Consider the following 22765-nt stretch of genomic DNA (forward strand, 5'->3'; position numbering starts at 1 on the left):
GATTGTCTGCCTACTACCATATGGTTATTATTTTAATTGATAGCCTTATAATTATTAACATAGACCTAGGTACTCATTGTTTGCTTATTTTATTGATAGACGTTTGTTGAATAGCCTACTGTAGTTGATTGGAAGTGGAGGGGCAAGTTCTCGAAGGTATTTTCAACTATAATATTAAGGTATATCATACTATGTGCATCTTTGCAGTGGCAAGCGCTTTCTTAATGACGTAGTCTATATCAAAAGCGGTGGCTCACTTTGTGCGAATGATGCTATTTTCTGTGTCTTTTTTATTCCAACCGTGGGCATTTTGGAGCAGAAACGAGAACGCGCAAACATCCTGAATTACTTACAACTGGCTTGACATAGTCGCTCCTACTCATCCTGGATTGGCATTAGTGAAACGAGTTGAGCTAGGATGACCAGACAACACTATGTCAAACCTCGCTTTATCACTTATCTTGGATGTCTTAATTCCGCCTTTGTGAAATACCCCTCAGGTTCTTTGTAAATGATGGAGACAATGGCTATCAATGTCCATGTCAGACACCAAACAGGACGAGGACCACAAAAGCGTCACGTTCGAAAGTTTATTTAAGGGTAGGGGGTAAAGGGGGTTTCAGAGGTTCCGGGGAGGTACGGGAGTTCCAGGAGTTCCGGGGGTTCCAAGAGTCTGCGTGTGTGTGTTCCCCCAGTAGCCAAGCAGCGATGGCAGGAGCTGGATGAGCCGGGAAGTCCTGGGGGAAACACACACACAACAGCAATTGAAACGAAGCAGCAGTACAGTCAAGGGCTAGGCGGTATTTGTAGAAGAGAGACAGAAGGCAGGTCAAGATTACCGGGGCTGGAGATCAAAGAAGTAGTCGAGCGGGTCCGGGATCACAGGCAAAGAGTCAGAGGCGTTTTCCAAAACAGGCAGGTAACTGGTGCTGGTTGCAGACGATCTGACAAGTGTGGACTGAAAAGCAAGGCTTTATATACAGGGCATGATGAGTGGTGAATGCAGTGCAGCTGGTAGGTTAACGAGGGTGAGGCAGAGCAGAGCAGAGCAGGAACAGGTGGAGGTCATCAGACTTCAATCAGCGTGTGTTACCAGGCAGAGAGAGAGCTCATGACAGAACCCCCCCCCCAAGGGACGGCCCCAGAAGTCCCCAAGAGTGACACCACGTCGGGAGGGCGGAGGGGAGCCGGTGGAGGGCTAGAACTCCTCCGAGCGGTCCGAGTGAACATCCTCATCCTCGGAGGGAGCTGGAGGGTCGTGGACAGAAGACGGGACAGGTACCGAGACAGGGTCAGGATCAGGCACAGGACAGGAAGCCGGGTGGGCAGGACGGTTAGGGACCCCTCTGGGACGGCCCCTACGGATTGCAGGTTGATCAGGATGCAGACGGTGGAAGTCGGCGATGAGTGTCCGGTCCACAATCCGGCTGGCTGGCACCCAGGTTCTCTCCTCAGGTCCATAGCCCTCCCAGTCGACGAGATACTGGAGGCCCCTACCTCGCCGTCTGGACCGAAGCAGGCGTCGAACGGTGTACACCAGCCCACCGTCAACGAGGCGAGGAGGAGGAGGAGGAGGCGCCACGGGGACCAGCGGGCTTTCATGCGCCGGCTTGACTTTCGAAACATGGAAAGTAGGATGCACCCTCATGGATGTTGGCAACCGGAGCCGGACTGCGGTTGGGCTGATGACCCTCTGGATTGGGAACGGGCCGAGGAACCGAGGTGCCAGCTTACGCGATTCCACCCGCAGTGGGAGATCCTTGGCTGACAGCCACACCTTCTGGCCAACACGGTAGGCGGGTGCCGGCGATCTCCGGCGATTAGCCCCAGTGGCATAGCTGGCAGCTGACCTGAGTAGCGTGGCACGAGCTTGTGACCAGGTACGGCGGCAACGGCGGGCATAGGCGAGGGCAGACGGGCAGGACACATCTCCTTCCTGGCTGGGGAACAGGGGGGGCTGGTAGCCATACACACACTGGAAAGGTGACATACCAGTGGCAGAGCAGGTGAGGGAGTTGTGAGCATATTCTATCCACACCAGTTGTTGCGCCCAAGCCTGGGGTTTGTGAGAAACCATGCACCGCAGTGCCTTCTCCAGCTCCTGGTTTGCCCGCTCGGACTGACCATTGGACTGGGGGTGGAACCCAGAGGTGAGACTCACTGTGGCCCCTAGAAGACGGCAGAACTCCTTCCAGAAGGTAGAGGTGAATTGTGGGCCTCGGTCAGAGACAACATCCCTGGGCAGCCCGTGTAGACGGAAGACATGATCAAGAACAGCCTGGGCAGTCTCTCTGGCAGATGGCAATTTAGGGAGGGGAATGAAGTGTGCCATCTTGCTGAACCGGTCAACCACAGTGAGAATGACAGTCATTCCACCTGATGGTGGGAGGCCAGTTACAAAGTCCAAGGAGACGTGGGACCAGGGTCGTGTGGGCACAGGCAAGGACTGGAGTAAACCAGCAGGGGGCCGAGTGGAGGACTTGTTCTGATTGCAGGTGGGGCAGGCACGGACAAATTCTCGGACATCCCTTCTTAACGAAGACCACCAGAAGCGCTGGGCAAGGAGATGGCAGGTGCGGGCGGAGCCCGGGTGGCAGGCAAGGCGGGAGTTGTGTCCCCACTGTATGACCCGGGACCTCAAATTCTCTGGGACGAAGAGACGACCGTCTGGGCACGCACTGGGACTGGGATGGTCACGGAGGGCCTCTTGAATCTCCTCCTCAATATCCCAGGTCAGGGCAGCTACGATGCAGGGATCGGGCAGAATTGATGCAGGTTCCTGGGAAGGGGCGTCATCCTTCTGAAACTGACGGGAGAGAGCGTCCGGCTTGGTGTTCCGAGAACCTGGGCGGTATGACAGGGTGAAGTTGAATCTGGTGAAAAACAAGGCCCAGCGGGACTGTCTGGGGTTAAGACGTTTGGCATTGCGGATGTATTCGAGGTTTTTGTGATCGGTCCAGACCAGGAACGGAACTGTGGCCCCCTCCAGCCAGTGACGCCACTCCTCCAGGGCAAGCTTGACAGCCAACAGCTCACGGTTTCCGACATCATAATTGCGCTCTGCAGGTGAAAGTCGGCGAGAGAAAAATGCACGGGGGTGCAACTTGTTGTCCTCCTCTGCACGTTGAGAGAGTATGGCCCCGACTCCCACGTCTGAGGCATCCACCTCGACAACGAACTGCCGGTCTGAATCCGGCATCTGGAGGATGGGGGCAGTGGTGAACCGGGCCTTGAGGGTATGAAAGGCTGTGTTGGCCTCTGGGGTCCAGAAAAAGGGGTGTTTGATGCTGGTCAGGGCTGTGAGGGGAGCGGCGACGGAGCTGTAGTTCCGGATGAATCTCCGGTAGAAGTTGGCAAAACCGAGAAACTGCTGCAACTTCTTCCTATTCTCCGGAACTGGCCAGGAGGTAACTGCTGAAACCTTTGCGGGGTCCATCTGGATATTGCCTTCAGCGATGATGTATCCCAGGAATGACACAGTCTGAGCATGGAACTCGCATTTCTCCGCTTTGACATAGAGAGAGTTCTCCAGGAGCCGCCGAAGAACCAGCTGGACATGACGGGTGTGTTCGGACAGAGTTCTGGAGAAAATTAAGATGTCGTCCAGGTACACAAAGACGAATTTATTCAGCATGTCCCGCAGCACATCATTCACCAGAGCCTGGAATACCGCTGGGGCGTTGGTGAGGCCAAATGGCATTACCAGGTACTCGTAATGGCCGGTGTGGGTGTTGAATGCAGTCTTCCACTCGTCACCCTCCTTTACTCGCACAAGGTGGTAAGCATTTCTAAGGTCCAGTTTGGTGAAAATAGTGGATCCCTGGAGCAACTCAAAAGCAGAGGTGAGTAAAGGCAGAGGATACCGGTTCTTCACTGTGACATCATTCAGACCTCGATAATCAATGCAGGGGCGAAGAGACCCGTCTTTCTTTCCTACAAAGAAGAACCCGGCGCCAGCAGGAGAGGAAGACGGGCGGATGAGTCCAGCTGCCAGGGAGTCCCTGATGTAATCCTCCATAGCTTTTCTTTCAGGAGGGGATAGTGAGTAGAGGTGACCTTTGGGTGGAGCAGTCCCAGGGAGGAGATCAATGGCACAGTCGTACGGACGGTGTGGGGGCAGAGATGTGGCTTTGGCCTTGTTGAACACCTCTCGGAGGCCATGGTAACATTCAGGAACATTAGAAATGTCGGGGGCAGTGCTGGGGGGTACTGAGCCAGGGGGCAGCGAGGCAGCACGCAAACAGGTCAGGTGGCAGGCATTCCCCCACTCTTTCACAGTTCCGGAGGCCCAGTCGAGGTGAGGATTGTGGAGACGGAGCCAAGGGTAGCCCAGGATTAGGGGTTGGCCTGGAGAGCTGAGCAGGTGGAAGCAGATGGTCTCTCGGTGGTTTCCTGACACCATCATTGAGATTGGGGCTGTGATGCTGGTAACTGTGCCAATTACGTGACCGTCCAGAGCCCGGGCTGGGACAGGAGTGGACAAGCGGTGGCTTTCCAAGCCCAGCTGACGAGCCAGTCTTGTGTCAATAATGTTTGCTTCTGCGCCAGAGTCCACCAGGGCTGCCAGGGTGTGGGTGGAATCAGACAAGCGAAGACAGACTTGAATGAGGGGTTTACGGCTGATGGAGGGCTGAATGTTCATTGAGCTCATCCGGATTCCTCCTACATCCGGTGAGCTCCGGCTTTTGCTGGACAGGTGGCGACTCGATGGCCATCACCACCACAGTACAGGCACAAGTTAGAGGTGATGCGTCGCTGGCGCTCTGCAGGGGTTAAGGAGGCGCGGCCGATCTCCATCGGTTCAGACTGGTCCGCCTGGCTAGATGGTGTGGCAGGTGAGGACAGAAGGGCAGTTGGGACGCTCCGTGTGCTGGTGGATGGACTCTGGCGCCCTCTCTCTCGACGGCGGGCCTGGATCCTGCGGTCGATGCGGACAGCCAGAGCAATGGCTTCATCAAGAGTGGGGGGTTGATCATGGGACACCAGCTCGTCCTTTATGTAGTCCGCCAGACTGTGGAGGAAGGCATCCACCAATGCTTCCCCGTTCCAGGAACTCCGACTTGCCACAGTTCGAAAATCGATGGAGTATTCCGCAACAGTCCTTCTGCCTTGGCGAATACTCATCAGGGTCCGAGATGCCTCGGCTGTTGTGGATTCCAAATTGAATACCTTGAGCATCTCCTCTGCGAATAGGCTGAAGGTCGCACATGCTGGTGTCTGACGCTCGAACTCCGCCGTTCCCCAGAGTCGAGCTCGGCCCGTCAGGTGAGTGATCACGTAACCGACCCTCGCCTCTTCAGTGGCAAAGGTCCTGGGTTGCAGGGCAAACTGGACACGGCAGCTCGTCAGGAACGCCCGTACCTGGGTTGGGTCGCCGCTGAACCGCTCTGGATTGCCGATCCTGGGTTCTGGGGCTCCGGCAGCCGCAGCGGCAGTGGACTGAGCAGGAGACTCGGGAGGTGGGCCGGTGAGCAAGCTGGCTGGGGCTGGGCCGGTAGGAGCAGGCAGAGGAGAAAGGTTGGTGAGAAGTTGAATGATCATCGCAAGTTGTTGTTGCTGTTGCTGAAGCTGTTGTTGTTGCTGTTGCTGTTGCTGCTGGAACTGCTGACGCTGTTGGTAGCTGGCTTGAAGTAGGGAGGCAATGTCAGCAGTGTTGCGGTTTACCTCTCTCTCTGTCTCTTCCAAGCGTTGCATGGCAGTGGGTGGTTCTGGTTCTTCGGTTTCCATGCTGGTTCGACCGTGCGCTGGGTCCATGTTTGGTCAGATCGTACTGTCAGACACCAAACAGGACGAGGACCACAAAAGCGTCACGTTCGAAAGTTTATTTAAGGGTAGGGGGTAAAGGGGGTTTCAGAGGTTCCGGGGAGGTACGGGAGTTCCAGGAGTTCCGGGGGTTCCAAGAGTCTGCGTGTGTGTGTTCCCCCAGTAGCCAAGCAGCGATGGCAGGAGCTGGATGAGCCGGGAAGTCCTGGGGGAAACACACACACAACAGCAATTGAAACGAAGCAGCAGTACAGTCAAGGGCTAGGCGGTATTTGTAGAAGAGAGACAGAAGGCAGGTCAAGATTACCGGGGCTGGAGATCAAAGAAGTAGTCGAGCGGGTCCGGGATCACAGGCAAAGAGTCAGAGGCGTTTTCCAAAACAGGCAGGTAACTGGTGCTGGTTGCAGACGATCTGACAAGTGTGGACTGAAAAGCAAGGCTTTATATACAGGGCATGATGAGTGGTGAATGCAGTGCAGCTGGTAGGTTAACGAGGGTGAGGCAGAGCAGAGCAGAGCAGGAACAGGTGGAGGTCATCAGACTTCAATCAGCGTGTGTTACCAGGCAGAGAGAGAGCTCATGACAGTCCATATCAATACTTATGGCCTCTTTAAAGGAACCGTATGTAAGAAAAATATTTCAATTAATCATAAAATGGCCCTGATATGTCACTAGACATTAAGAAATCATGTTCATTCCAAATACTTATATCACTGACAAAAGTAGTCCAGCCAGGATATTGTCATTTAAAAAGTGAAGTTGCAGCCCTCAAGTGTTGTTGATGTTGTGTTTTGTCATGTCATGTTGTGTTTTGGCCTGATGCGCCACCCTCCACCTATCTAACAATCACAAAGTCAGTAGTGTTTCGCCATCCACGTTGGCAAAACGAGTCAGGGGGGAGGGGATACACCACTCTTCAGTATTTTGAAAGTGATTGCAGTACCAGTTTTGGCCACAATCTTACATATTGTTCACATATAAGTGAAATGCTCATACCACGGGACACCAGGGCCAGGTTTCTGCTGTCCTCGGGACCCCTGAAATATATCCAGTATCCGGACAGCGAGAAGCCACAAAAACTCACAGGTTGGGCCCCCATCATCCACTGCACCTTCTTCAGTGTCATTATCTTCGACAAACACAATGTTTAGCCGGTGTTCTGTAGAGAACGTTGGCCTTCAAAAAGCTGTCCAGCACACGGTCACAAATGTCATTCACTGTATTCGAGGATGGTATGGCCCCCGTATTTGTGTTCTGCAAATCATACAGGATGGTCCTGACATCAATGGGTTTACCAAACAAAAAGAAAATAAAATTACCTACACAGTAAGACTCCACCAGCCTCCTGGGAAAGGTCACGCTGTACCCACAGGTGGGAACTTGTAGACTTGTAATTTTTTTGGGGCGGTCACTCCGGCCAAAACCGAAACCTCCGGAGTCTCGCAGAGGAAGGAAATGCCGAATGGACGGTTTCAATCACAAACTGGTGGTCTCCATTCCATTCTATAAAGGTCACGACCTTCTTTCCAATACCGCACGAGGCGTAGAAGTGTGCCTCCTCCAAACCGGGCACCGTGTCACTGTCCGGTTTGGGGAGGCACACAAACACATGGCTCCAGGGTCCCTTTTTTTTCCTTGCCTCAACTGTTGCCCTCTATCCTCCTGCTGTCCGGGACCGGGGGCGGAATAACCTGGCCAGGTTTGCCTGTATCAGGTCCTCTGTGATGCGAGGCTGATGGACAGAGGCTGAGGTGGAGGCAGAGGGGACAGAGGCTGAGGTGGAGAAGGGAGAGGGGAAGGAGAATGGGTGGGATGTGTGAAGGCGGTGCGGGTGGAGGTTGATGCGGTGGTGGTGGTGGAGGCGGATATGGGTGAAAAGGTGGAGTTCTGGAGGGCCTGGGCCAACAGGCCATTAGTTTGCTGCATTTGGAGCAGCAGCTCCCTTACGTCCACAGGCCTGTCAAACACCGGAAAAACAACAGATGTATTACATTTTACACCACTTAATATCACAATCCATGTTTAACAAACAGATTGTTAGGGCAATTTGGCAAAAGGTTCAGCAAGAGTTATAGTGCGAAGCATGTACTTTCATCACTAAGTTTATTGTTACTACAGTACATGGACATGCACTTAACTCCCAGACATGGTTACAAAATTACTGAAAAACAAAATATATTAAATCTGATTTCTTGCAGTCATGTCCTCTGTGAAATTCATGTCAATTCAACACATACTTACGTTTCAAAACATTACGCACAGGCCACCAGTTAAGTGTGCATACACAGGGCATTACATAAACTAAATTAAATATATTATGGCTGTGACAATGGGAAATGGAGATAAACCATAAAAAAAAACTGTTTGACCTCTCGGCATTTACTGCCTTATGAGCAACATACCTACGTTCTGTGTCAGTACACCTCAGCCTCCAATAAAACAGTGCCCTCGAGTCATAATATTTGACAGGTCACAGAATTTGGTGCAACACCTGTTACGAGAACTCTGGAGCACTCGTAGATCTCGTAGTGTTTTCACAATGAATATTCTAAATGTATGCACAGTCAAACGACAGGGGAGTCGACCTGCACTACAGCAGAGAAAACGACATGAACAGCAGAATGAAATGACACAGCAGACGACACAACATTAAAACCAAAGGACAGGGAGGACGACACACAACAGCAGAATCAAACGACAGAGCAGGAAACAAAATGCAAAACATTAAAAACAAACGACAGGGAGAACGACACGCACAACAGCTGATTCAAACAACACAGAAGACGACATATACAACATTAAAACCAAACGACAGGCCTAGAAGACGACATGCACAACAGCAGAATCAAACGACAGGGCAGACAACATGCACAACATTAAAAAACCAAACGACAGGGAGGACGACACATAACAGCAAAATCAAACGACACGCACAACAGCTGATTCAAACAACACAGAAGACGACACCCACAACATTAAAACCAAACGACGTAGAAGACGACGACATGCACAACAGCAGAATCAAATGACAGCAAGTGACATCCATAGCTGAATCAAACGACATAGAAGATGACATACACAACAGCTGATCCAAACGATACAGAAGACAACATGCACAACAGCTGATTCAAACAACACAGAAGACGGCATGCACAACATTAAAACCAAACGACATAAAAGACGACATGCACAACAGCAGAATCAAACGACAGGCAAGACGACATGTGCAACAACAGTCATGGCACAACATCACAGTCAACACAAGTATAGTAACAAAGTGTTTTTCAGCTTTAACAAAATATTGTGCTGCTATAAATCATAATGTCCAGCAGAGGTCTCTGCTGTCTGCCAAGGAGTGTGTGTGTATGTGTGAGTGTGTAAGAGGGAGAAAGAGTGTCTGTGTATAATATACATATTATGTGTGTGTGTGTTTGTGTGTAAGAGGGAGAGAGAGTGTCTATGTTTGTGTGTGTGTTTGGTGTGTCTGTGCATGTCTGTGTGCGGATGTGTGTATTTATCTCCCTCACTCCTCTATTTGCACATGTGTGTGTGTGTGTGTGTGCATCTTTGTGTGTGTGTGTGTTTGATGTGTCTGTGCATGTCTGTGTGCGCGTGTGTGTATTTATCTCCCTCACTCCTCTCACTTTGTGCAACGTAACGTGAGGCATCACGGCGTCTGCGCTGTTATCATGCCGCTGTGGTTTTGGGTCTGTGGTCAGCAACTTTCCCCTTTTTCAGTGTTTCACAACAGGTTGATGTGTTGCTATAAGGACTCGACTAACAGCCTGTCTAGCTCACATAGGAAGCACTATATTTAGACAATCTTCATCACCAGAGGTTTTTTCAGGAAGCTAAACTACCTAAATATAAAGGGTATACAATACAATTCAATAACATATTACTCATTATGTATTAAAAACATAGTAGTGAACCATCAAATACCCCCAAATGTCAGTGCCCATCTGTCCCAACATTTAGCAATATAATCAAACAGTCCAAAAGTAAATTAAATCCCAAACCAAACCGAAAATGTTATGCTTTTGATAGCCTACGGTATGCCGCTCCAAACGAAACGCATGTCTAAATGCAGGATAGAAATTAAAAAAAAAAAAGATTAATTCACCCTTCGCTAAGTCCCTCCCTCCTTAGTTACTGTTGCTATGCCTGACAAGCTTTAGCACCCTGCACGTCTATTACATAGGTGGAGAATCGGGACTTTTCAATGAAATGTAATTTACAAAGACATCGTACCTCACTGAAAGCTAATATTTTGTCACTAGCAACCTACATCTGTCCTCTGTCAAATACAGTTGGAATGTCATCTCTGAACAAAACCATTCATGAGTTATTTAAGCAGAAGTCGAATGTGCGTTTTGTTTCATTTGACTGGCCAGAATGAATGGAACAGGCATGGTGGACGAAAGAAACATTTAAGCTATGTACTTCCCACAACTTCAATATTTGACAACATATCATGAATGGTACTTCAAATAGGTGTTATGTTAAATAGATTGCTGATGGGCTATACATATTGGTGAACGTCTGTTAACAAGTTCTTGCCGTTATCGTGAAGCGTGTACAGTATCTCGCGGTTATGGAAATATCATGCAATGTGCCATTTTTTATAGTTAGAACAATATGTGTTCCCAGTTATATCATGTTTCTATGGTGTAACATGTTATTTTACTGTGTCTTTACGTGGGTTAGGGCATCACACATCCAAATAAGTGCCCTTCATGACCCACAGGCCTTCAGTCTCCACAGGTTAACATGGCAAAAAAAAGCTTGTCAGACCTCCCGTGCCGGGTTGTCGGGTGTGGCTTAGCGAAGGGTGAATTGATGATGGTTGTTAGTAGACAAACTAGCTTGATATCCAACAGAATGAATACAAGGTTGTGCAGTGATGTGATTTGCAGATTGCTGTTGTTTGTGATGTGATGCTGTTAATGGGGAGTTTTACATAGCTAGCGTAAACCTATAGATTATTATTTATTTAGCCTATACCAGGCTTTTTTCCCTTATCAAATGTGAGGGGGACGACGGCCACCTCTTCAGCACAGCAGGGGAAATATCCCCAACGACCCCTGTGTTGCCGGTACACCTGTGTGTGTGTCTGTGTGTCAGCATTTGGACATCAGAAACAATCTCTTCATATCATGCAATATGCCATTTTTTATAGTTAGAACAATATGTGTTCCCAGTTATATCATGTTTCTATAGTGTAACATGTTATTTTACGTGGGTTAGGGCACCACACATCCAAATAAGTGCCCTTCATGACCCACAGGCCTTCAGTCTCCACAGGTTAACATGGCAAAACTCGAAAAGCTTGTCAGACCTCCCGTGCCTACTGACGGGTTGCTAAGCCACGATTGGCCTGTGGCGGTTGTCGGGTGTGGCTTAGCGAAGGGTGAATTGATGATGGTTGTTAGTAGACAAACTAGCTTGATATCCAACAGAATGAATACAAGGTTGTGCAGTGATGTGATTTGCAGATTGCTGTTGTTTGTGATGTGATGCTGTTAATGGGGAGTTTTACATAGCTAGCGTAAACCTATAGATTATTATTTATTTAGCCTATACCAGGCTTTTTTCCCTTATCAAATGTGAGGGGGACGACGGCCACCTCTTCAGCACAGCAGCGGAAATATCCCCAACGACCCCTGTGTTGCCGGTACACCTGTGTGTGTGTCTGTGTGTCAGCATTTGGACATCAGAAACAATCTCTTCATCTCCCTCCTCTATTTGTGTGTGTGTGTGTGTGTGTGTGTGTGTGTGTGTGTGTGTGTGTGTGCTTTTGGTCATTTGCAAAATGACTCCCTATCTCCCTTCCTCTCCTCTCACTCTGTGCAACATAGCGTGAGGCTGCGCTGGCATCATGTCGTCTCCAGGAAACGCTGTGGTTTTGGGTCTGTGGTTTACGTCAGAAACTTTAGGTTCATGTCTTGCTATTAGGACTCGACTAACAGCCTGTCTAGCTCACATAGGAAGCACTATATTTAGACAATCTTGTTTGTTTCAGGAAGCTAAACTATCTAAATATGTACGGTAAGTAATCGATAACATATTACTCTTCCTGAGTGACTTGTCCAACAGTGGGGAGTCTTATGTATGTGTATTCATGCGCCTGCATGTTAGTGTGTGAGTGTGTGTGTTTGTGTGTGTGTGTGTGAAAGATAGAGAGTGTGTGCAGGTTGCAGGTGCGCATGCTTAACCAGCAGTACCATGCATTCCCCTGTCAAATCATGGAAATTCTAAAATTCTATTAATTAAGCAGAGAAAACACTGTGCATGTATAGAGCACCGAAGCCATGACCTAGTGTTGTCAAGGCAGCAATTTCACTGGATCTAAACAAATCAATTCAGCCATTATATTCACCATAGCGGTGACTCTCTTAATCTATTTAAATAATGTTTCAACGCTTCCAAGACGTTAGTATATTTTTTTACACAGTTGGAATCACACACTACTACACATACCAACATTGTTTTAGCATGGGCTTCCTCCATAAAAGAGACATGCATGTAACTTAAAAATAAAAGAGACATGCATGTAACTTTTTAAAATCCTGGCTTTATGGCTTTATTTTTGAGGCAAAAAACAACACTTAACAGCCGCCAGTATTTGATAAGATGTGAAATATTCACTGGAATTTTGTCTCTTTCTACTACACCTGCCAGGGAATCCGTGTTATGTGGCTAAGCTGCTGCCGAGCAGGTAAAACTTGTTTAATGGCTATAGCCTACATTTAAAACAATTTATTAGCTAGAAACGATCCCACATGTCTACATTCATTGATATGAAGCCACTTCGAAAGTTGGTTTAAACTTTAGATCAAAGATTCTGGAGCGCTCCACTGTAGAATCTTTGGTTTAGATCCAGTGACACTGCCGTCATGGTACTCTATTCAGTTTTTCTCACGTTGAGTAGCCCATCTCACTGCAGGTTAGCATGTTGCTGTTGGGACCTGCAGACCCAGACTGCAGACTTTATTCAGCGCTTACAGAGGAAGAGGCGCTAAACCACAGCCTCTCTGACACAACCGTCTCTAAGCCACCACCCCCTTTTATGTTTTATTACATATGCATAAAGTCAATCAAAACCTATTTTAAAAAGGACTTCATCATGAAATCATATCTGGTCCCAAAGGCACAGGTTGGCTGCTATAAATGGAAACTGCATCTTTTCAAAGGTTGTTGAGCGACCACTGTGAGAGTTGACAAAGAGTGTAGAAAATGATGGTTATCTCTGTTATGTAATGATAGTCATTGTTCAGTCACAATCACAAGACCTGCTAACCTGATTGGCTTCTCTAGGTACTGTACAGGCCTCGTTGATCTGAGTTTGCTGTGTAAAGTAGTGGGCAACGAGGGGTTAATGCTGCTAGTGCTGTATGAAAGGGGGATTACAGCGACGACTGAAAAGTGTTTTTTTAGGCCAGAATGCATCATGAGGTAAAGCCACACGCTAACAGGAAGAAAGCCACCCACATTGCCAGCAGGACATGCGCTACCTAAACCAAGTTGTGTCGACAAACGATAAACAAGGTCACAGGATGATATGCTCATTCAGAATGAGGGGGATCTTATTTTTCGCTCTGTGCCTTATTTCAGGTAAATGATAACACACATGAAATCAATGCTAGTGAATATGGGCTGCTTCTTGCTTTGAGAACATAATGTTTTGGCTCATGCTCTGTTGACTTCTGCACAAGTGCATCCATGCTGCTCAGGCTCTCTTCACGACTCTGTGACTCTGGCTCTTTTCTCTTCTCTTTGTCTGTTTTAGTACCAGGAAGAAGTGCAAAAAGTAGAACGCTGAAAGCTTATATCAATGGGGGAATACTCATTTTCTGCAAATTTAATGACCAACATAGAGAAAAACAGAAGTACTTCTGCAAAGGTGAAGCTTCAACATGCCCTTACAATCGGCTAGCCCACAACGACAGCAGAGTCTTCCAGTATGAGAACGCTCGCAGGGACTATTTAACAGTTCTCATCACAAACCTCACCTCAGAGGACAGTGGGACTTATCACTGTGGGGTCGAAGATGGACGCTTAGATGATAAAATCACTTTGAATGTAAAATCAGGTAATATTTATGGAACTATGTATTTCAATGCCATATGAGTTCTCATTGAATCAGATTTCACAATTATATTATGTTTAAAATGACTGGATAAAAGAAGAGAAAGAGACTGACGATAGATCTGAGAACTTTATGGATGTTTACATTTACATTTATTTACATTTACAGGTGACTGCTGTGACACACCGTTTTTTAGAACTGGTCTTGAGGGACAGAATATCAACATTCAGTGCAAGTACTCTGCTGCAGAAAATAGAGACAATACCAAGCACTTCTGTAAGCAACAAAAGGATGTTATTGAGACAGATCTAATAGAGTCAAAACCATCAGTTACAGAACAAAAGTATTCCCTGTCTGACAACAAAAGTGCAAACCTGTTTTCTGTGACTATTCATGAGCTGGAGAGAAAGGATGCTGGAATCTACTGGTGCGGAGTGAGAACCGGTACAGAAGATGTGGCTTTGACCACCCAGGTGAATTTACAGATCACAGGTGAGATTCAGGCAGATATGAATAAATATGAAGATTTTACAATGTTAGCAACAAAGCAAATATATATTATTTAAACATTAGTATGTTATTTTCACTTAACTTTAGACACAACTTAAGTCGTAACTTAACCTTAACACAGTTTGGATTCAAGTAAGGGATAATGTTAGCCTGGGTTTTCCCATGCTGCATTCTGCACGCGATTTTATTCACGCTGCTAGGCAGCCTGGATTCCATGGAACAAATTTTCGCGAGACGATGACGACACACCGAAGCCATTATGAGCTACGTACAGACGCATTTGATAGACATTCGTAGCGCCCAATAAACAGCTCTGGGCATTCGTAAACCACGTTTCAAATACGAGAAAATGAATGTCTAGTTCCCAGACCCCATCTGAATGAGATGAGGTCTGACGTTAGCCAGGCTAGGATAATGTATAGAACGCTGGTCATTCTCGGGAAATAGGTCCCGACAGGGCGACCGGCGTTCTATACATTATCCGGCTTATTACACAGCTACTTGCCAAAGCGAAACAATAAACTCCCCACGATATGACTCTTCATGTATGTAGGTCATATTTGACGATATGACCTACATAGCCTATTTGTTACCGTTTCATGGTGGCTTTTGCTGAGAAACAAATAGTTCGCTACACACGCTGAACTTCAATCAAACATTGTTTTTGTGGAGTGATATGAAAGACATTAATTAGAAGCACAAAACCCATTTTCCTTGACAGTGGTCTGTTATACTTACCAACGGTCTGTTATCGAGAATTATCAGACCTCCGAACGTTGGGCTGGCCCATTCAAGTGAATAGAGCATTCTGCAGAATTATGAAGGGCCATGTAATAACTGTAGATTAGTAATTATTGCTGTCAGTGCTGTCAGCAATTATTATATTCTGTCAGTGTTAGGCTTACTTGAATGTCAGACATGTATGCTATTTTTGAGTAAATGTTTCAGATTTGTTTTATTTGTTTTATTTCACTGTAAACTCATTCTGTTTCCTCATTACAGGAAAACAAAAGGGTCCAGTGACTCTGAGAGGATTTAATACGGGAGGCATTGCCATTCATTGCAAATTTAATAACAAGCGTAAACACAAGAAGAGATACTTCTGCAAAGGCAATTCTACAACCTGCCCTCACTACCGCTTCACAAATGGTACTGACAGCAGGTTCCTCCAGTATGAAAATGTTCAGGAGGACCATCTAACAGTTCTGCTCACAAACCTCACCTCAAAGGATGCCGGAATATATCACTGTGCTGTTGAAGATGAAGAAATGCATACAGCATTCAACTTGAATATAAAAGAAGGTAATGTGTTTTAGTTTATATTTGAAAGCAATGGCATTTCTTGTTCAATGAGCTCTGAATATTGTTTACATTGTGGGAAGGTGGCATTTAGGTCTTTGAAATATGGACCCAGTCACTATGTGAATGTTTGACAGGTGGCTGCTGTGAATCACCTAATACAACTACTGGACATGAGGGAGGACATATAGAGATTCAGTGCAAGTACCCCGAAGAAGCAAAAACAAACCTAAAGCACTTCTGTAAGCAACATGATACATTCATTGAGTTGGATTTGATCGTTTCAAAGCCTTTGCCGAAGAATAGAAAGTATTCTCTGTCTGACAACAAAACTGCAAACGTCTTTACTGTGACTATCCATGACCTGAAGAGGGAGGATGCTGGGATCTACTGGTGTGGAGTAAGAACTACTGGGAATAATGTTGCTTTGACCGGACAGGTGAATCTACAGATCACAGGTGAGAGTTACTTATTCATATTACGTAGTTTTCAAGAACATTAGTAGGGCTGGGACAACGCGTCGACGTAATCGATGACGTCGACGCAAAAAATACGTCGACGCAAAATATGCACATCAATTTTTCAAACATAACGTGTGCCACTAAATATTTTTACACCTTCAGTGTTCCCATACGTTGACTAATCTGTGGCTGGGCGGCACGAAATCAAAACCGGCCACCACACATTGATGTTCTATGTTGTACTATTTAAATTAAAGATAAGATCAAATCCTTTCATTGAGCTGTGCTTTTTACGCACTAAGCCTTTCCTTGCCCCACCCGCTCTCTCTGGTAACGAGCCCGCTGCCCCTCCTCTGCATACGAGTGCATTTAACAAAATATTCACGATTGTTGAAGGATTGTTGTTGCCACATAGAAGCATTGCATAGAACACGGCGGGCTAAATTGCTATTAAATCCACTTAGCATCGTGACCATGCTGCGCAAATTTGTTCAAAACTGCTGCATTAAAGTTAACTCTGCTAAGGTCTTATCACAACATAGTAAATTGAGTAGACTGAACTAAGTTAAGTTATGCAATCTCAAAGCTAACGTTAGAATACTGTTTGGATGTCAAGTTTAGCATGCTTACTTACAGTTGCTTGTCAATTTCGTTACTCATGCAGGGCTCATTTTATTGACTCTGACACTGAACTGTTTGCAAAATCCCGATGTAAATGGAAAAGTGTTTTCCAAGACTCAGTGCTTGTCCCAAGGAGAAGTACGAACCGTTGTTTGTTTGAACTACTATGTTCTGAATTGCATCCCCACATCAGCAGCCTTTTAACTGTGTTAATGTTACAATTGCAAGGATTCCCTCACGAACGTCTTAAAGTGACAGGCACTCAATTAGACCTATACACTACTGAACTTTATTGAATGCTACCTGACTAATAATGCATTACTTAGCACTTCTATAGTCTTTTATTTTGGGAATTTAAGCACAATAAACATATATTGCAATGTTAAGGAATTCATGTCAACATGTATAAGTTGCTATTAGTCAATTAATGGGGAGATAATTGAATAGAAATCGAATCCAACTGAAAAAATGAATCGTTAGATTAATCGATGAACCGATCGTTAATAGTTTATCCCAGCCCTAAACATTAGCACATAATCTCTGAAAATTAAAGTTTGGATTAAGCTATTGGGTCAGTACTGTATCTTTGCTATTGTAATTTTGACTTGCTACGTATTGCCTAAAGCAAAGTGTCCACATTAGTGGATGGACTAATTTGAGGTTTCACTGTTGGTGTGCCAAGGTCACATTCACGTATCTTTGTGGAAATGCATCTCTAATTATAACCCGGTGACATAGAACACTGCATTAGCCATTTATATATATATAATTTATGGTATATGGAATTTTAGTACGGAGCCCAGGCAAGTTTCTGGTATATTGGATTTTAGTATGGGGCCCAGACATCTGTTGCTAGCTCATATCTCGAAGAGTGCATCTTTTATACTTCGAGCTTTGTAAGTGACTATTCTGTCCTAGCAATTGCGTCCTTGCAAGGCGCAAGGTAGACAATAAAACATGCCTGTCCACAGTTGTTCTTTCACTCTTTAGTCAAACTTTTGCCACGTTGAGGACAGTGGTACAACATCTTTCCTGTATGAAAACGCTGCCTCACTGGGTGCAGTGGTATATCTTCCCAGAGGTATTGTAGAACGGGATACAGGAGACCCCGTGGCAGAAAGAGATATTTTTCTTTTCAAAGGACAACCACAGTGTTCTTCACTCTCCTCTTCTTCCTCAGCTGTTGCCGTTGTAATTCTGTCAACTGGTACAGTAGCAGCAAAGCTTGTTTAGGGCGGGCCAACATTCTTTTGTAACAGCGTGTAGCTAGCGAAAGCTTTGCCCCAAGCTACACGTGTCTCGGTCTCAACCATAGGTTATTCGGTCCAAGCTACTACGTGATCTTTATATACCCTCAATTGCCTAAACCCCATTTCCGTGATACCTTGTTTGGAGGTCTACCATGATACACACTAGGTGATAGCCTATTAAGCCAGGAAGCTAAGACTCATGAAAGCTACGAGCATATCTCTAAATGTGTCAGTATACAAACATTTTTCATAGATGAAGTCTATGAACATAACCTTGGTTACTGAAACCAGAATGTTCTGATATATATATATTACAAAGACTCTAGAGTAGATTTACTAACACTTGTGCAGTTTGCGTTGCGTCTGTTTATGCAAGTTCAGTATTAGGGCACATTGTGCTTCCTCATTGTGCGCAGTATTTATCAAACCGGCAGTTGAATGCTGCGTTACGATTGTTGGACTTTTATTTTGATACGTTGTTGTTGTTATGTCTTCCACATTCATGAAATTTTTGGTATGGATGTTGAGTCGTGTCTCATGAAACAGTCATGAATGCTTTATTTGCAGTTTATGACAGCTGCTACGAATGTGTTATAAACTCACCCGTCAAGTAAAGTGTTACCAACATATGTAGGATGGATATGATAAGCAAGTTGCTATAACCAGCTTGCCATGCACAATCATATATCTGTGCTGTTTCCACAGAAAAAGCCCATGTTGAGGACATGAAGACCCCTGTCATGGTAGTCATATTGATAGTAGTCATGGTGGTAGTAGCACTGGTGTTAGCAGTCACATTCTTTCTGTGTTACACACAGAGCAGGAAGCATGGTAGGTTTTGACACCCTACCACACACACACACGTACACGCATGTATAACCACACACATTCACACTTTTGACACACACACATGCCAAAACATATGCTGTGTATGCAGACACAGACACATACATACACTCAAAAGGAGTGGGACAACATCAAATAATATATGTATTTTTTTTTTATCAGACAGGTCAGGCACATTCATTTACTATAAAGCAGAGGTGAGTACACCTAATCTGTAAAGTTAATCCTTTTTAGAGTCTTGGTTTGTAAATTTACTATAAAACAGAGGTGAGGATACCTAATCTGTAAAGATTTAGAGGTCAGTACACTTAATCTCTAAAGTTAATCCTTTTTAGAGTCATGGTTTATAAATGTTTATAGTTATTGTTCTAATAAAGACTTGCTGTTGTTATTGCCAATATTGGTAGCCCTACACGATTTCAGCTCAATTTTGCCGTAGCCGACACATTTCCAGTGTCCTGCCCAAATATGAAAAATTGGGAACGACACTGACGGAGGAAGTGTCTTGTAATGTGGCATGTTCAGTGACCCACGATTTATTGTCTGTGACTGTTCCACAACTCCTTAACCAAAAGTCTAGCTTGTCAGATTTTTTTTGTTTTGGGTAATCTCCTACTACTCTCATGTTGACGAGACGGGAAGGCTACAATAGATAGTCTACATGATCTTGTAATGTGGCCAATCTCCCAACCAAGATGCAGGCAAAAATGTGGAGTTCTCTTAATTTCTAGTCTGACATGGTTAATCGTAAAAGATCATCGTGGAAGATAAAAAAATTGCTTAATCTGCAAAGGGCATTAAAGGTAAAAAAAAAAAAAAAACACGATTATGTTTTACATGTTGAGGCCCACACAACAGTAATGTGCTGTGGTTTGTCTTCGTTCATTTATCTCTGTCAGAATCTGGACCCAGATGGTATTTATGAGGAGATTGAGGACATTGGTCCTCCTCCTCCTCCTCTGACTTCAAGATGCAACTATACCAAGGTAGACAATGCAGGTGACCCTACCTACTACACTATCCAGTCACCCCCAAACCTTCCTGATGATACAGGCCCCCACCTTCTCCCCAAGACATCTCACACCCAGATCAACACTGTCTATGCCACCGCTGAATTACCCACAATCCCTGGTGATGTCCCCACATACTTAAACATCCAGTCACCGATACACACTTCGGCTGACACACACTTTAATACTGGTTCTGATGAAACAGATAAAACAATCAACACCATCTATGCCACTGCACAAAGACCTAATAATCCTAGTGGCATCCAGTCACCAATACACACTTCTGCTGACACACACCTTAGCACTGGTACTGATGAAATTGATAGTACAGTGAGCACTGTCTATACTACTGCACAATGTCCCAATAATCCTAGTGGCATCCCCACACCATGCACTGATAATCCAGACCCCACAAACCCAGCTAATCAGGAACCCAAATACACCAATGAGGACACAGTGTGTAAAACCCCTCATTCACCCACACACACTTCTGATGATACTGACTATTCTGTGGTCTGTAGTCCAACAAGTACTCAAATAAATATGGTTTATGTCAATGCAGAACTTATTACAAATGCAAATAATGACACAGCAAACTATGATGATGAGGTACCCACTAACCTCAATTATGATGCCACAATGTCAGCTGAACATGTTCTCACTAACCTAAATAATGATGTCACAATGTCAGCTGAACATGTTTCCACTAACCTCAATAATGATGTCACAATGTCAGCTGAACATGTACCCACAAAAACAATTTATGATCCTGCACAAGTAACTGCACAAGATGAAACAAATCACCCTGTGATCTCAGCTCTCTGTATTCCATCAGACACTGAACTCGATACAACCAAGTTACCCTCACATAAAAATAATGATGACCCTATATACCCTAATTTCCAGGTACCCATAAACCCAGATGATGAACTTACTCATCTAAATGTTCCTGAACCCATGACTTTTGCTGATGACCCTATTTATGTCCCCACAAACCCCACTGCTGATCAGATAGATCTAACATTCCAGGGTTCTACAAACCCCACTGCTGATCAGAGAGATCTAACATTCCAGGGTTCTACAAACCCCAGTGATTATCTGACAACTGCTAAGGCTCCAGACCCCATAAACACCATTAATGAACACACACACACTTAAATGCACGCACACACAGTCACACACACACTCAAATGTCCTGGGTCACACACATCCCACTGATAACTCCACAACTATGAATCTGAATGTTGACAACAAAGGCTTTACTATCCATGATGAATAATGAACTTCCACAGCCTGTGTCCTAAACCTCAGTGATGTGCATGAGTGTGTTTCCGTACTGGTGACCGTATAGATAGATAGATAGATAGATACTTTATTGATCCCCAAGGGGAAATTCAAGAAACAACATGACTGATCCTACATTCTGCCCACAGCCAGCCCTACGGAACACATGACACACATTACCATGTTGGCTCCACATGTTTTATCATAAGCTTAACTGTCATCTTGACAGCGCTCACAAGTTGAGTGTCAATGCAAACACACACACACAGACACACACAAACACACATACTCTCTCTCTCTCTCTCTCTCTCTCTCTCTCTCACACACACACACAAACACACACACACCCTTTGTTTGTTCCTTGATGGTTTCTGTTTTGTACATGTTTGTTCATTTTCTTGGCCTACATAAAAAGTGTGTCCTTGAAATGTTTTGTAGAAAAGATTTAAGTGCATCATTTGAAGATATTCATATTATTTGAAATGTCTGTCAATGTACATACGCACAACATTTTAGCACTGCCAAATATGTTCCTTTCATATAAAATGTTATTTGGTTACATCTTGAATCTTGCTAATTGTCAAACTGTATTTCTAATCTCAATAATAAACAACTGAATCAATCAATCACACAAGAGTATGTTATACATTTTGTATCACTTTATCTTCACATCACCTATCTTTCTTTTATGTAAATTATATTTAGATATATATAGTCTATCTATCTATCTATCTATCTATCTATCTATCTATATCTTACCTGACATCAAAAACAGCATAATAAATCCACACCATCTTCATTTTGGTCCTTTTAGTCCTTGGTTCAGTGTGGTCACAGACAAGGGTTAGCACATGGGAGACTGGGGTTTGATTCCCGTGTGATGCGTTTTGGCAGAGTGAGTGTGCATGTGTACCAACGTCTCTGGAGAAGAAGGTGCACAATTTGAACAAGAAATCGGTTCTCAAGTTTTGATTGCAACAATTAGCTAGTTCATGCACCAGGGTGTAAATAGCATGCAGTACTATAAACACCAGGGTACGAATAGCATCCACTTCTAACTGTACATTGATGCAAACAACATACCTTATTCAGAGTGTCTATTACACAGCTGAGCTATTCACACCCTGTTACATAACAACAACAAAAACATGTTGCTTGTTTTTAAAAAAATATATATATATATTATTACATTGTGTGATCAATATGCCAGAATAAATGCACAGGGGTGCAAATAGCATACACTGATATTTGTACCAGACGGGGTACTAATAGAACACATTGCTGTGTGCACCTGGGTACGAATAGCATACATTGATATTTGTACCAAACGGGGTACTAATAGGACACATTGCTGTGTGCACCGGGGTACGAATATAATTCACTTCTTATTGCACCAGGGTACGAATAGCATACACTGCTAATTGTACCAGGGGTGCAAATAGCCTTACCCATAGTTTATTCATCCCGAGGGAAATTTTAGAAAGCATTTACACTGAGGGAAAGGGAAAGTGCCCTTCCAGCAGATTGTAATCCCATCTCTTTATATTTCAGCTAATGACTGTGCATGTATGAATGAATGACTGAATAAATAAATGGTGTGAATTGCCCCCCCCCCCCCCCCCCCGAAAAGGG

General features: G+C 45.1%; 1 protein-coding gene across 1 annotated transcript; it reads left to right on the forward strand.

Annotated features, from left to right (window-relative positions):
- The first annotated feature begins 13286 nt into the window (after nt 1-13286).
- LOC143099225 (uncharacterized) lies at nt 13287-21759 on the forward strand. The gene is made up of 8 exons (XM_076262318.1): nt 13287-13377; nt 13553-13855; nt 14021-14344; nt 15365-15664; nt 15799-16119; nt 18699-18824; nt 19002-19036; nt 19739-21759. The coding sequence occupies exons 1-8, from the start codon at nt 13320-13322 to the stop codon at nt 21005-21007; spliced, it is 2736 nt and encodes a 911-aa protein (XP_076118433.1). The 5' UTR covers nt 13287-13319; the 3' UTR covers nt 21008-21759.
- Nucleotides 21760-22765: the final 1006 nt, after the last annotated feature.

Source organism: Alosa pseudoharengus, unplaced genomic scaffold (genome assembly GCF_046254945.1).
Source record: "Alosa pseudoharengus isolate Yale_2024_CS ecotype anadromous, Long Island Sound unplaced genomic scaffold, YU_APseudo_1.1 YU_APseudo_1.1_scf_25, whole genome shotgun sequence".
Taxonomy (NCBI): Eukaryota; Metazoa; Chordata; class Actinopteri; order Clupeiformes; family Clupeidae; genus Alosa; species Alosa pseudoharengus.

Excerpts from the sequence above, each read along its gene's own strand:
- LOC143099225 (XM_076262318.1), top strand. The coding sequence starts at position 13,320 with ATGATATGCTCATTCAGAATGAGGGGGATCTTATTTTTCGCTCTGTGC. Across the intron at positions 13,378-13,552 it reads CGCTCTGTGCCTTATTTCAG|TACCAGGAAGAAGTGCAAAA; the intron begins GTAAATGATAAC and ends TGTCTGTTTTAG. Across the intron at positions 15,665-15,798 it reads CAACTTGAATATAAAAGAAG|GTGGCTGCTGTGAATCACCT; the intron begins GTAATGTGTTTT and ends AATGTTTGACAG.